A 14,179-nucleotide genomic window follows, 5' to 3' on the forward strand; every position below is an offset into this window, starting at 1 on the left:
GGAGAATGTAACATTTAATTAAATATATAATTGCTTTTGTTTGAGACAAATGATCAAAACAGACAATTAAACGTTAAATAATTACTTCAGATGTCTAATAACATATACGTTGGGTAAGCCACGTATCAGCTTGTGCAACAAAGATTATCTTAAATTAAAAAAAAATAGTAGTTGTGAGCTGTTCCTAGTAAATTGCCTCTCAAATCGGGTTCGGTTTTTTGCTCTCAACAATTTAATTAATTTGCACTGTGAGAGATCTTATGCAATTATTGTACAAGTACTATATAGATGCTTATGTTCTATTAAATATTTGAAAAGAAGTTTTCAATTTTATGCTAGTTGATATAAGATTAGGAATATTTTCCATTTCATGATAGTATTCATTGTTTCTGTTAATTTATTAAGTTTCCAGTAAGCCAATAGACAAGAGGGCCATGATGGCCCTGAGGTCGCTCACCTGTATATAGGCCCCCAACCCCCACCCACCCCCAACGTTGCAGGGCCAACTCGGTGACACCCATAAGAACATGTTTCATGCTAAACATCTAAGTTCTAGCTCATTGGGTTTTTTAAAAGAAGATTTTTTTAGTTTTTACTATACTCATATAGTTAAAAACAATGACACCCCTGGGGCAGGGCCAGGCTTTTATTTGAACAAACTTTGTAGATATTTACTTAAAGATGTTTCATGCTTAATATCTAAACTCTAGCTATTTGGGTTTTTTCAAAGAAGATTTTTAAGTTTTTGCTATACACATATAAAGAAAATCAATGACCCCTGGGGCGGGGCCAATTTTGACTCCAGGTCTTTTATTTGAACAAACTTTGTAGACACTCACTAAAAGATGTTTCATGCTTAATATCTTAACTCTAGCTATTTGGGTTTTTTCAAAGAAGATTTTTTAAGTTTTTGCTATACACATATAAGGAAAATCAATGAACCCCCGGGGCGGTGCCAATTTTGACCCCAGGGCTTTTATTTGAACAAACTTGGTAGACACCTATTAGAACATGTTTGATGCTAAATATCTTAGCCATAGCTCTTTGAGTTCTTTAAAAGAAGTTTTTACTATAATGCATATAGGGAAAATCAATGATCCCCCGGGGCGGGCCCAATTTTGACCCCAGGGCTTTTATTTGAACAAACTTGGTAGACACTTATTAGAACATGTTTCATGCTAAATATCTTAGCTTTAACTCTTTTGGTTCTTTAAAAGAAGATTTTTTAAGTTTTTAGTATATGCATATAGGGAAAATCAATGACCCCCTGGTATGGGGCCAATTTTGACCCCAGGGCTTTTATTTGAACAAACTTGGTAGACACATATTAGAACATGTTTGATGCTCAATATCTTAGCCATAGCTCTTTCAGTTCTTTAAAAGAAGATTTTTTAAGTTTTTACTATATGCATATAGGGAAAATCAATGACCCCCCGGGGCGGGGCCAATTTTGACCCCAGGGCTTTTATTTGAATAAAACTTGGTAGACACCCATTAGAACATGTTTCATGCTAAATATCTTAGCTATAGCTCTTTTGGTTCTTTAAAAGAAGATTTCTTAAGTTTTTACTATATGCATATAGGGAAAATCAATCACCCCCCGGGGCGAGGCCAATTTTGACCGGGGCGAGGCCAATTTTGACCCCAGGGCTTTTATTTGAACAAACTTGGTAGACACTTATTAGAACATGTTTCATGCTAAAAATCTTTAGCTCTAGCTCTTTTGGTTCTTTAAAAGAAGATTTTTCAAGTTTTTACTATATGCATATAGGGAAAATCAATGACCCCCCGGGGCGGGGCCAATTTTAACCCCAGGGCTTTTATTTGAACAAATTTGGTAGACACTCACTAGAAAATGTTTCATGCTAAATATCTAAGCTCTAGCTCTTATGGTTTTTTAAAAGAAGATTTTTTACGTTTTTACTATATGTATATAGGGAAAATCAATGACCCCCCGGGACGGGGCCAATTTTGACCCCAAGGGCTTTTATTTGAACAAACTTGGTAGACACTTATTAGAACATGTTTCATGCTAAATATCTTAGCTTTAACTCTTTTGGTTCTTTAAAAGAAGATTTTTTAAGTTTTTACTATATGCATATAGGGAAAATCAATGACCCCCTGGGGCGGGGCCAATTTAGACCCCAGGCCTTTTATTTGAACAAACTTGGTAGACATCTATTAGAAAATGTTTGATGCTAAATATCTTAGCCATAGCTCTTTGGGTTCTTTAAAAGAAGATTTTTTAAGTTTTTACTATATGCATATAGGGAAAATCAATGACCCCCGGGGCGGGGCTAATTTTGACCCCAGGGCTTTTATTTGAACAAACTTGGTAGACAGCCATTAGAACATGTTTCATGCTAAATATCTTAGCTGTAGCTCCTTTTGTTCTTTAAAAGAAGATTTTTTAAGTTTTTACTATATGTATATAGGGAAAATCAATGACCCCCCGGGGCGGGGCCAATTTTGACCCCAGGGCTTTTATTTGAACAAACTTGGTAGACACTCACTCACTAGAAGATGTTTCGTGCCAAATATCTAAGCTCTAGCTCTTACGGTTTTTTAAAAGAAGATATTTAAAGTTTTTTCTTTCGGTTGCCATGGCAACCAGAGTTCTGCATGGAATTAAATTCATTGAACAATTTTTAAAGGTGACCACCAAAGGAACATTCCTGTGAAGTTTGGATGAAATTGGCTTAGTGGTTTATGAGGAGATGCCATTTAAAGTAAAAGTTTACGGACGGACGGACGCCGGACGAAAAGCGATCACAAAAGCTCACCCTGTCACTTTGTGACAGGTGAGCTAAAAAGGTATTAATACTAGCAAGTAATGAAATTAATAATTTAAGTATTTTCCATTTTGTTATCTCTTGGACCTTCAATTTACTTGCCATATTTAATTTCAAGATAAAAGATTATCTAATTACCACAAATTGCATTCTATATTCATTTAAGCTTTTTATCATTTCAATGCCATAGCTATTTGTTTATAAAACGATGTGTAGATATGTTTTATCAGTTTTTATTTCGTTCAGCTAATGCTATTATCATAAAAGATAGACGTGATGTCATGAAGGAAATATTCTATTCTAAAGTATATAATTACTCTGTAACTGATATCCTATGGGAGTACTGAACAAAATTTTTTATCAAGTCATTTTCTAACTAAAGCCTTTCATTTTGCCGCTACATTAGTGGATTCTTTAGCACTTAATTAAATTGCACATTGTTTGTACCCCCATCACTTCCTCCCCAGTAAATAACTCTTAACTTACAAATTTTTTTACCTTTGTGTCATAAAATCAAGTTATTTTTCTATGTTTGCCATATTCTTTCCCCAATTAGTAGTCACTATACTTAGAACTTCTGTAGTGTCGATTATTTGATCAAACTTTGTCTAAAGTAAAACAATGCTGTAACTTCTAGCATTCATGTGTGCATTACAATAACATCGTTTCTAATATGTGTTAGTTGCTGATCTCATATCAATATATGAGCCGCGTCACGACAAAACCAACATAGTGCGTTTGCAACCAGCATGGATCCAGTCTGATCAGAATCCATGATGTTCGCTTACCAACCCTATTGCAAGTAAAGAAACTGATAGCGAACAACATGGATCCTGATCAGACTGCGCGGATCTGGATCCATGCTGGTCGCAAACGCACTGTGTTGGTTTTGTCATGACGCGGCTCATATCTTAAGTGTATATCAAAACACCTTCTGCATGTTCATTAGCATTGTTCTTTGATTAACTAAATTTTTTAGGTTCTTACAGATGAAAAACTTCAGGAGTAAATAATTCAAGTCTAACCATAAAATAAAATACAATGCAATATCAAGTGCTGGTAACCTTTTAATATCTAATAAATTATGATATGTACAAGTATCACAGACAAATAAATATATAAATATAAAACATCTAACACATGATTGACACGACTTAAATTCATCTGAGAATAAATGTATAGATTAAGCTTCTAAAAACATGCTACAGATAAGTAATGTTAAAGCAATAGTATTCCTTTTGCCTGTCACACTTGATTGCACTATACCTAACTTTTCCCAATTTTCTTTCATCTTAAGAATCTGAGAACAAGATTGAAGTGCGTATATGTAAAAATCACCTTAAATATTCACTGCAAACCTCCCAATAAAACCCCACAAACTCACAAAAACGCTTAAAAGATCAAGAAACAGTTCTATATTCTATCAAACACATCAATGCTGACAGTCTCTATAACATATACATGTACAAGTAAATGAAGGTTTTTTTCATGTACTCTGTATAAATGTTATATATGAACACAAGGGCGAAATTGCTGCATAGTTCTATCATATTTATCACGTGATTGCAACTTTTGCCATTTTCTTGAGCATTCTCCGTAGATGATTACACTGGTCTTCAAGTTTGTAGCAGCGTGACACAGCATCTTTCTTCTGTAGCTCGACACGTGACAGTTCATCTATGAGGTCAGCATTCTCCTTGTATAGATCTACAACTAGAGCGTTCCTCTTCTCACTCGCCTCATACTACAATAACAAATATTGCTTTATTTCAGACTTATTAATTATAATATATTCATGATCTTTCCGCGTTTGTACCATGTGTCTCCAATCATGAATTAGTCTTATGAATTTAGACTTGTTTTCGTTCTGCCAGTTCAAAATTCTGTATCAAATCACAATTATTGTACTCTTTCTACTTTTGTTTTCATTTGCCGAGTCCAAAATATCCATATCAAATCAGACTTGATGATAAAACAACTATTTGTACTTCATGTAAGAAAGTCCCCTCAAAATGTAAAAAAAAAATTGGTGGCGTGGAAAAAATAAGTCATTATACATTGTTGAGAACAATTGTGATTCTATTGGACTCAAACATAGCTACAAAACCTATCACAGAATTCAGTATTGTACTCAAAAATGTATAATAACCTCATACTATAAAGACTCTTGTAAAAATCACGAAAATATTTGTAAATCAGAATATTTAACTTATATAAGGTTTTTTTTTCTAAAAACTAATGACAAATTACCTGCTGTTTAAACTTGTCTATCTGACCATCAAGTATCTGCTGTAGTGTTGTCAGTTTATTCATAAGAGATTCTCTCTGTTCCTCCAAACTATTCACCTCCTCAAAGTGTTTATCACTTGTCTCTGAAATAATAACATCATTTAAAACACCTAAGGTCACACGCTGCAAGCCACTATAAACTTATCATCTAAACTAATCAAAACTGCAACATCATACTTACACCATATTCATTCATTTTAAAATGAAGTCTTTGTTTGTTATTCATTAATGAAGAAATGAATGTTAACCTACTGCTAAAAGTGGTATCCAAACCTTTGATAAGGATGGATATACATGTACGTATAAATAAATCTAGTAAAAGCTTTAACATATATCCTCCCCAGCAATCCTTTACAAACAGGTACTGTTTAAATTACATTTAAGCTTCATGATAATTTAAAGTAATTGAGTGTCATTTGCCAACTTAAAAATAACTTATAGAAATGGTTTTCTTGTCCTATCACTCTTGCAAATTTCTAGTCACTGTTAATTTCCCACAAAACTTTTATTCTATATTTTGTTGGTTTAGAAGTGCAATAGCATACATTTATTTGTGCTAATTACCTGTCATCAAGCACACAAAAATTGTATACCTTTAAAAACTTTAGTTAATGTTTCCTCTTTAGTTTTGAGTAGTTCCTGTAGATCTCTAAGAGATCTCTGGTTGTCAACAAGATCAATCTGTAACTTGGTAAATTTCTGTAGATCTACCATGTTGCTACATTGTTCCTTCCATTGTTGTAACTCACGGATATGTTGTGACTGACTAACAGAGAAATTTGTTGTTGCTTCTAAAAGCTGAAATACATGTTAAAAGTAAACTGTTTATTTCTAATCTATCATCTTCCAAAATGTGTGGAAAGAGTCAGAGTCAAAAGGTCACTTTGATAAATCAAAAGATCAAAAAAAATAAAAATAAATAAATAATAGCAGTAAAAACAAATTTTTTCATGCATAAAATTGCCATTCATTTATTTAATGAAAACTACAATTATGTATGGTATGCCTTTTTTATTTTGCTGTCATGCAAGACTGATTTCACTATTCAGGAAAGGAAAACTTCATCCATCTTAATTTACATTGTCATTAAGGTATATCAATATGACATTTATATTTATACATCTAAAGCATTTGTTTTGTTGAGTGAACAAACCTTGTCACTGATTTTCTGAAGTTGTATCTCTAATTGTTTCTTCTCATCAAGTACAGAAGTTAGTTTACCCTACAAGAGTAATATACACACTTGATGTTTATTGTTAACAAACCTTTTTTCTCTCATAAATATGTGTTTAATTAAAGAGAATTTCAAGTTTTTCTTTTGGTTAAGGACCCTTAGGATGTCCCTTGTACATTCTTTTAGGCCACCTTGTAAAACCAATTATTTTCGTAAAGCAATAATACTTTTAAGGTGATGAAACCCCTTCTTACACACATAAAAACATTTTGCAAATTTTAATATTGAAAACTTTTTCTTTAAAATAGTTTTGTCCTAGATGAGGAAGTAGACGCAACAAGCAATTATCATAGTATTGCAAGCAATCCATAAGTCCCCTACCGGTTAGAACCCCCAGCAACATTCTAAACGGCCATTAGTCATTGAATTATGTCATTGAATGAATGAATGACATTAATAAACTTAAATCTTTTGCGTTCTTAGTTTGTATCAAAGTAATGTATTAAGTTTCACAAATAATGTTTATAGAACAGATAATCAAAAGATCCAATTTTCTCAGGATGAATACATGTATGTATAACTGATGTTCCATTTAAGTAAATATGTTGGAAAAGTTCCAATGTCTTTAAAAGTGATCTCAGGAAACAGATTTTAGAAACAAACAGACAGACCAACTGACAGAGACTCTGAGGGTAAATCTTTAAACATCCCTGGTTGTTACCAGAAAATAACATTTTTAAAAGCAAAACCAAGAGGAGGTAACTCTTGAAATAAAGATGCTAGACTTATGAACATTGTCATACATGATGTGAGTGTAACAAAGACAAATATCAAAAGTTTAAAAATACCATTTATAGTCACAAAGAAGAAAAGTGAAAAAAAATTCAAATATACCAATAATTGTTACAAAGAAGAAAATTAAAAGAAAGATTCAAGTAAATTTCAAGTTGAAATGAAAATAATCATGGAAACCTATGCCTTAAAAATAAATCTAATCACATATGAAGTAGGTCTTGATAACAAATATCTTTATTTAAATTTGAAGTAAATCCATGGGGAAATAAGAAAGTTAAAGAATGAGTAAGAAAAATTCAAAGTTTAAGGAGGAGATAATTCTGGAAATATGGACGTTAGATATATAACCCTTGTCATATTATTATGAAGTGGGAGTTTAAACGAAATGCTATAAGAAATGAAGAAGTTTCAGTAAAATATAATAATTTCTAGAAGTTCAAGGGAGACATAATTCTGGAAATAGTCAAGCTAGAGTATTGAACCTTCTCCCAAATGACTTGAGTAATAATAGACACATATATATATGAAGTTTATAGTGGATACATTCGGAAATAAAGAAGTAATAAAAAAAAATCATTTTTTTAAAGTAAATTCTAAGTTTAAGGGGGTAATGCTTAAAATATCTGTGCTGGAGTTGTAAACCTTGTCACATATGATGAGGTTGATGATCAGAAACAAATATTTTAAGTTTCATGAAAATGTTTTCACTACTTTTTGAATAATGACAAATATTGTTATATTTGCCATATTTAAAGTCTATTTGTTGCCATAGCAACCAAACTTTTCAACATAGAAAGAAAAGCAAATTACGTGCATAATCTCTAGAATGTCATCTACCAATGTTTTAAGATTTATAAAAATATTTTCAGTACTTTTTGCGCTATCACTGGATCCAGTTTGTGTTAAATTAGCCATATTTTCAGTCTATTTGATGCCATAGCAACCAAAGTTTTCAACATAGGAAGAAAAGAAAAAGATGTGCATAATCTCAATACTGCCATCTATCCATATATCAAGTTTCAAATAAATATTTTCAGTACTTTTTGCGTTATCATGGGATCCAATTTTGAGGACGGACGGACGTCCGTTCTAACAGGACAGTAATAATGTGGCTACTCTATTATTCTCTCTATTGTTCTTTTTAGCCACTTAAAAGAAAAAAGCCACATAAAAGCATTACGGAATGACTGACATCAAAGAGAAAGAACAGTTACCTATTGTCCCTCTAGCCACATTATTACTGTCCCGTGAGAGTGGACAGAAAGACAGACAGATGGAGGTTAAACCTAAAGTCCCCTCTGGTTAAACCGGTAGAGGACTAATAAAATGCATTTTAATTCCCATAGACGAAAATAATTTAATATTTTATACATGGGTATATATCAAATATTTCTTAACAGAATGTGGTTCCCTTGTTATCAAGCTGAACTCACAAAAGTGAAAAGGTAATTTGAAGCATACAGTACAGAAAAGTTCTACAGGCAAAACTATATATAAACATACCTTATCCTCATGCCCCTCTCTTTCTGCTGTACTTGCTTTATTTAGCTGTTCCTTCAATGACTTGGCTAGGTGTGATACCTTATCCCTCTCTTTACAAACATCCTCATACTTCTTCTGTAAATAACAAATATCAAGACTACAGGCCTTGTATTAAAAGATGGCATCCATTGCATAAAATATTTGCTTTCTTGACCCTATGACTATTGTCTGTAGAGACAATAAGTAAACTTCCATTTGATGAAATTTTGCAAAATCTTTTTCACTTAAAATACAAGAATAGGACAAGTATGTTCCATGGAAGATTTACAAGTGCTATATCAAATATTTATAACAAAGAATCCTTTTTAAAAAAAACAAGAGCTGTCGGTAGGACAGCAACGCTCGACTATTCTTAGTGCTTGATAGTAAAAAAAATGCTTAATACAGTTACCTCCTCCTGTTTACAGGTTGGGGTAATGATGGTAAACAAGTGTGCAAAGTTTAAAAGCCATATGTCAATGAACTTTGAAAATATTTGAGGTATTACAAAAACTTTAACATAAATTCTAAGTCAAAAAAGGGGCATAATTCTGTCAAAATGCTTGATAGAGTTACCTCCTCCTGTCTACAAGTTGGGGTCATGATGGTGAACAAGTGTGCAAAGTTTCAAAGCCATATGTCAATGGACTTGGAAAATATTTAAGGTATTACAAAAACTTTAACATAAATTCTAAGTCGAAAAAGGCATAATTCTGTCAAAATGCTTGATAGAGTTACCTCCTCCTGTCTACAGGTTGGGGTCATGATGGTGAACAAGTGTGCAAAGTTTCAAAGCCATATGTCAATGGACTTTGAAAATATTTGAACTATTACAAAAACTTTAACGTAAATTCTAAGTCGAAAAAGGGGCATAATTCTGTCAAAATGCTTGATACAGTTACCTCCTCCTGTTTACAGGTTGGGGTAATGATGGTGAACAAGTGTGCAAAGTTTCAAAGCCATATGTCAATGGACTTTGAAAATATTTGAACTATTACAAAAACTTTAACGTAAATTGTAAGTCGAAAAGGGGGCATAATTCTGTCAAAATGCTTGATACAGTTATCTCCTCCTGTTTACAGGTTGGGGTAATGATGGTGAACAAGTGTGCAAAGTTTCAAAGCCGTATGTCAATGGACTTTGAAAATATAATATTTAAACTATTACAAAAACTTTAACATAAGTGGTTACGCCGACGCGGACGCCGACGCGGACGCCGACGCTCGGGGTACTACAATAGCTCTACTTATTCTTATCGAATAGTCGAGCTAAAAAAGAAAAAAGAAAAAAAAACATAATAAAATCAAATACTTTGAGTTAAACACACAATATAAACCATATTGTGCAAAATAAATGCAATAACTAGTTATATTGAAAGTTTGTGAATACATACATATATTCTTTTTAATCTAACAAAATCCTTATGTACATGCAATACAACATAAAAGACCATGTGTAACACACCTCAATTTCTTTTTACAAAAAAAAAAACAATCTTAAAACAAACAGAGTCAGGCAATTTATTTTTACTTAGTTATTTAAAGCATTGCATTTATTTGCTTTTCTGCTGTTTGTTATGAGATAGACTCCCAGACACAGTGGGGTTTCTTTCCTTAATGTGTTTCCAATTCATATGATTGTAACAATAACTAAAAGTTCATCTACATACTGAATTTACAAATGGTGAAACAGTTTATTTACAAAATACAGTATTTGGTAACCCAACATCAAATTTTTCGTATAAAACATTTTGTTTTCACACCACACACCAGCCCAATGTGCATGTTATAACCTGTAGTAGTTTATATTTATCCTTATATCGTTGAGCATCCTTTAATTCTCTTTCACATTGCATCATTTTAGCCTCTGTATCAGCTAATTTATCCTGGGTCTCCAATAATGTTTCTTCTACCACTGACTGACCGATGGTCATCTGACCATAGTCAAACTAATTAAAATAAATTTCCCTTTTATTTAAAACACATTACTAATTGAAATACATAAAATCAATCTGAGCCGCGTCAAGACAAAACCAATGTAATGGGTTTGGCGACCAGCATGGATCCAGACCAGCCTGTGCGTCCGGGCAGTCTGATCAGGATTCATGCTGTTCGCTATCAGTTTCTCTACTTGTAATAGAGTTGGTAAGCGAACAGCATGGATCCTGATCAGACTGCGCGGATGCATGCTGGTCGCAAACGCACTATGTTGGTTTTGTCATGACGCAGCTCATTTGTTTCTTGCCAGTAATTTTGGGGGAAAAAAACATCAATTGATATACATCTAATGTTGGTCAAGAAATGATCAAATGTTTTTTACATGTACTACATTAGCAGTCAACATTTTTGATGATGCTATCAATCATGTATCAAAATAGCTAAATAATAGGATAACTAACTAAAGTAAGATTTTTTTTGTATTTCTCATTTACCTGAAGGTGTGAGTATTTCTTTGCCATATCTTCCACCTCCTCAAATTTATTCTGTATATCAACAAGTCTCTCCTCTAGCTCTGATTTTTCTCTAGTAAGCTCATTTATAGCTTGCTGTGAAATACAGTGAGAAGTGATACATGAATTTACAGTGATTTATATGTTATAGTGGTGAAGTGATAAAATGTTGGTCAAATAACATGCCTTTATACGAGTAGTGTTTCATGCAAATATACAAATGATATTTCAATTCTTAAGCTGAAAAATTACTAGCTATTATTCTCACTAATATTAACATTTTGAGTTATTGATAAGCATACCTGAGCATGTTGTGGAACTTGTTGATGTGATATGTCTGTTGGTCTCTCCTCAATGTGTGCACATAACTCTAAATTATCCTTCTTCAATTTTTCCACTTCCCTCTGAATGACATAAAAAGATTACAATAGTATATGTATCATGATGTCTTTTTTGCATAAATTTTGCAGAACGAATAACTATGATGCATGAAAATATGTAATAGTTCCAGAACTTTGGATGCTAAACTTTATCATTCAGTATGTACAAAACTAGAAAACAATATATCATCTTATTTCATATGGTAAATAAAAAAGGAAAGCTACACAACAAGTTAAATTAAAATATCTCATTCCTAAATCTAGTTATTGGCTGGAAACTGTTTTGTCTATTTTTAGTAACAGTAACATTGAGCCTAAGGGGCCCAAACACAATCCCATATAACAAATTTGATTAAGATAAGTCAATCTGTGCTTAAAGTTGTTGACTGGAAACCATCTTTTTTGTCGTCCACCCATCTGCCTGTTTGCCTTTCACCAATCTAGTAACAAGGAATTTCAAAATTGATAACCTGATTAAAAACACAACAAAAGCAGTTTACCTGTAAGTCAGACACAGTGTTAGTCTGTCCCTGTAATTCTGCTACTTCCTGAGATAGTGCAGCCACCCTTTCCTCAAGCAAGTCTTTCTCTATTGCCAATGCATCAAAAGCAGCCTGAAGGTGAAGGAAACATGCCCAGCATGAGTTCAAAAATTACTGGATTATCTAGATATTGCATCGTTTATCATATATGTTAATTGGTTCAATCAGGTAAAAGTACTAAAAATCATTGACATAATGCATGATTTCAATGCATGAATTGTATACAAAGAAAGTGGTAAAGACATCAACTTGAACAATTTTTAATGTCTTTATATTAACAAAATCTGTAAAACAAATGTCATTCACATATTCTTTAAAGTTACACACAATTTGACAAAAGAGCACAGCAATTAAACTGATATCTTGTAAGACCTATACCTTATCCTTGCCACTCTGTTTGGAAGACTCAACAAATTCTGTTTTAACAGCAGTTATAGCCCCTTCTTTCTCTGCCATTAACTCATCAATGCGGGCTTCTAATGCCTGTTTGGTGCTTTCTAGAGCTTTTTGCATTTCTATTTGTCCTTTCTCTGCCTGTAAATATCAAAAATAAAGTTTTATAAAATTCTTTTACTCTATAACTTCTTTTTACTATCTACATGTATTCATAAGAAAAATCAAATTTTCTCACCATGCTAACATAACTCAATTTTGTTTAATATTTCATTAGAATGTACCTGATCTAACATGATTCCACAAACATTAATAAAGGAATAAGTATCCAAATACAAAAAATAAACCAATAGAGATTCAATAATTCTAATAATGCTTAATAAGACCTCCTAGGCTTTTTCCTAAATGTTTGTTTGATTGAGTTTTATCTCACACCCACACAGTAGAGGTTATCATATGGCAACGCTCCAGCTTTACTGCTGGAGGAAGACCTCACATGCCCTTCTGTGCATTATTTCAGGAACGAACAGGCACCTAAGTAAAACAACCAATGTTCCCTAAGCTAGCTGGAAAGCTTCCCCACATGAAAGAATCCAATGTCCCTGTCCAAATTCAAACCAACAGCGGTAAGGGGCAAGTGGTTTGAAGTCAACGACCTTAAGTAACCACTGGGCCACAGACGGCCCCTTTTCCTAAACATTACAAATAATTTAAGCATGTACCAGTCTTCTTTCTTGTTGTAGTTTATTATTTGCCTTCTTCAGTTCATCTATTTTCTTTCTGTTTTTATCTTCATCATCTAGAGCACTCTGCAGTTCCTCAACTTCCTGTCTGAGGAGGTTTGCCTGAGCTTCGTACTCATGCTTCTCTTCATCATAGGCATCTCTGATCTCCTCCATCTGCTGCACAAACTCCTCCTGTAATAAAGATAAATGAACCGTGTCACGACAAAACCAACATAATGGGTTTGCGACCAGCATGGATCCAGACCAGCCTGCGCATCTGCGCAGTCTGATAAGAATCCATGCTGTTCGCTATCAGTTTCTCTACTTGTAATAGGGTTGGTAAGCGAACAGCATGGATCCTGATCAGACTGTATTATGTTGGTTTTGTCATGGCGCGGCTCAAATGGTTCTTAACACTTATAAGAATGACAATGTATAGAGCAGTCCAGTAACTCTGCACACCATCAGTACAGCATTGAAGATTTGATCAAAGGTTAGGCCACATATATTTCTGTTTAAATTGCAAATACCTTGCAGAAAAAAAACAACAAGTTATTTAAATTTCATATCAAACAAGAAAACATTTTGAATTTGTACAGAAATAGAAATACTGATTTATTCATATGGACAGAAGTCTTGCCTTTGTTCAAAAAGTACACATAAAAATCTTTTTTTTTAAATATCCATATAGGAAAATGAAAAATAAATGCGATACTTATCAACAGTACAAATGCAAAACTCACATAGTTTCTATATCAGTGAGATTTTTAACATATTTTACATTATATTGCGTGAATACATGCATGCATACATTTATGTGTCCCTACCTAGCTCATGACTTTAAAATAATAACTTTACAAGATTTATCAAAAACACCACTTAGAAAAGGCGCTACATTTGTCGAATATTTGACAAACATATATTCAGAATTGTGAACAATTAAACTCTTTCCATCAACACAAGTTAAACAATAACATATTTCATTTTTTGTCAATGTCATCAAAATATTCTTAGATAAACTTGTTGAGTACAGTCCCAGAGGTAATGTGATCAAATGACAGGAAATACAAACATAGAATATCAGATTTGTCATTGAAACATATGTTGCTCCCATATGTA

General features: G+C 33.0%; 1 protein-coding gene across 1 annotated transcript in view; it reads right to left on the reverse strand.

The window, feature by feature from the left end:
- Positions 1 to 3,841: 3,841 nt before the first annotated feature.
- The window catches only part of LOC132718604 (ninein-like protein), a 53,934-nt gene continuing 43,596 nt past the window's right edge, over positions 3,842 to 14,179 (reverse strand). Inside the window, exons 23-32 of the mRNA XM_060702318.1 lie at positions 13,058 to 13,252; positions 12,321 to 12,476; positions 11,901 to 12,014; positions 11,323 to 11,424; positions 11,003 to 11,116; positions 8,554 to 8,667; positions 6,235 to 6,303; positions 5,675 to 5,879; positions 5,043 to 5,164; positions 3,842 to 4,536 (exon numbers count right to left, since the gene is read on the reverse strand). Coding sequence (XP_060558301.1) covers positions 4,348 to 4,536; positions 5,043 to 5,164; positions 5,675 to 5,879; positions 6,235 to 6,303; positions 8,554 to 8,667; positions 11,003 to 11,116; positions 11,323 to 11,424; positions 11,901 to 12,014; positions 12,321 to 12,476; positions 13,058 to 13,252 — 1,380 coding nt within the window. The 3' untranslated portion in view covers positions 3,842 to 4,347. The remainder of the gene's footprint in view (positions 4,537 to 5,042; positions 5,165 to 5,674; positions 5,880 to 6,234; positions 6,304 to 8,553; positions 8,668 to 11,002; positions 11,117 to 11,322; positions 11,425 to 11,900; positions 12,015 to 12,320; positions 12,477 to 13,057; positions 13,253 to 14,179) is intronic.

This window comes from Ruditapes philippinarum, unplaced genomic scaffold, assembly GCF_026571515.1.
Source record: "Ruditapes philippinarum isolate M1 unplaced genomic scaffold, ASM2657151v2 ctg856_1_1_1_1, whole genome shotgun sequence".
NCBI classification, from domain to species: Eukaryota; Metazoa; Mollusca; class Bivalvia; order Venerida; family Veneridae; genus Ruditapes; species Ruditapes philippinarum.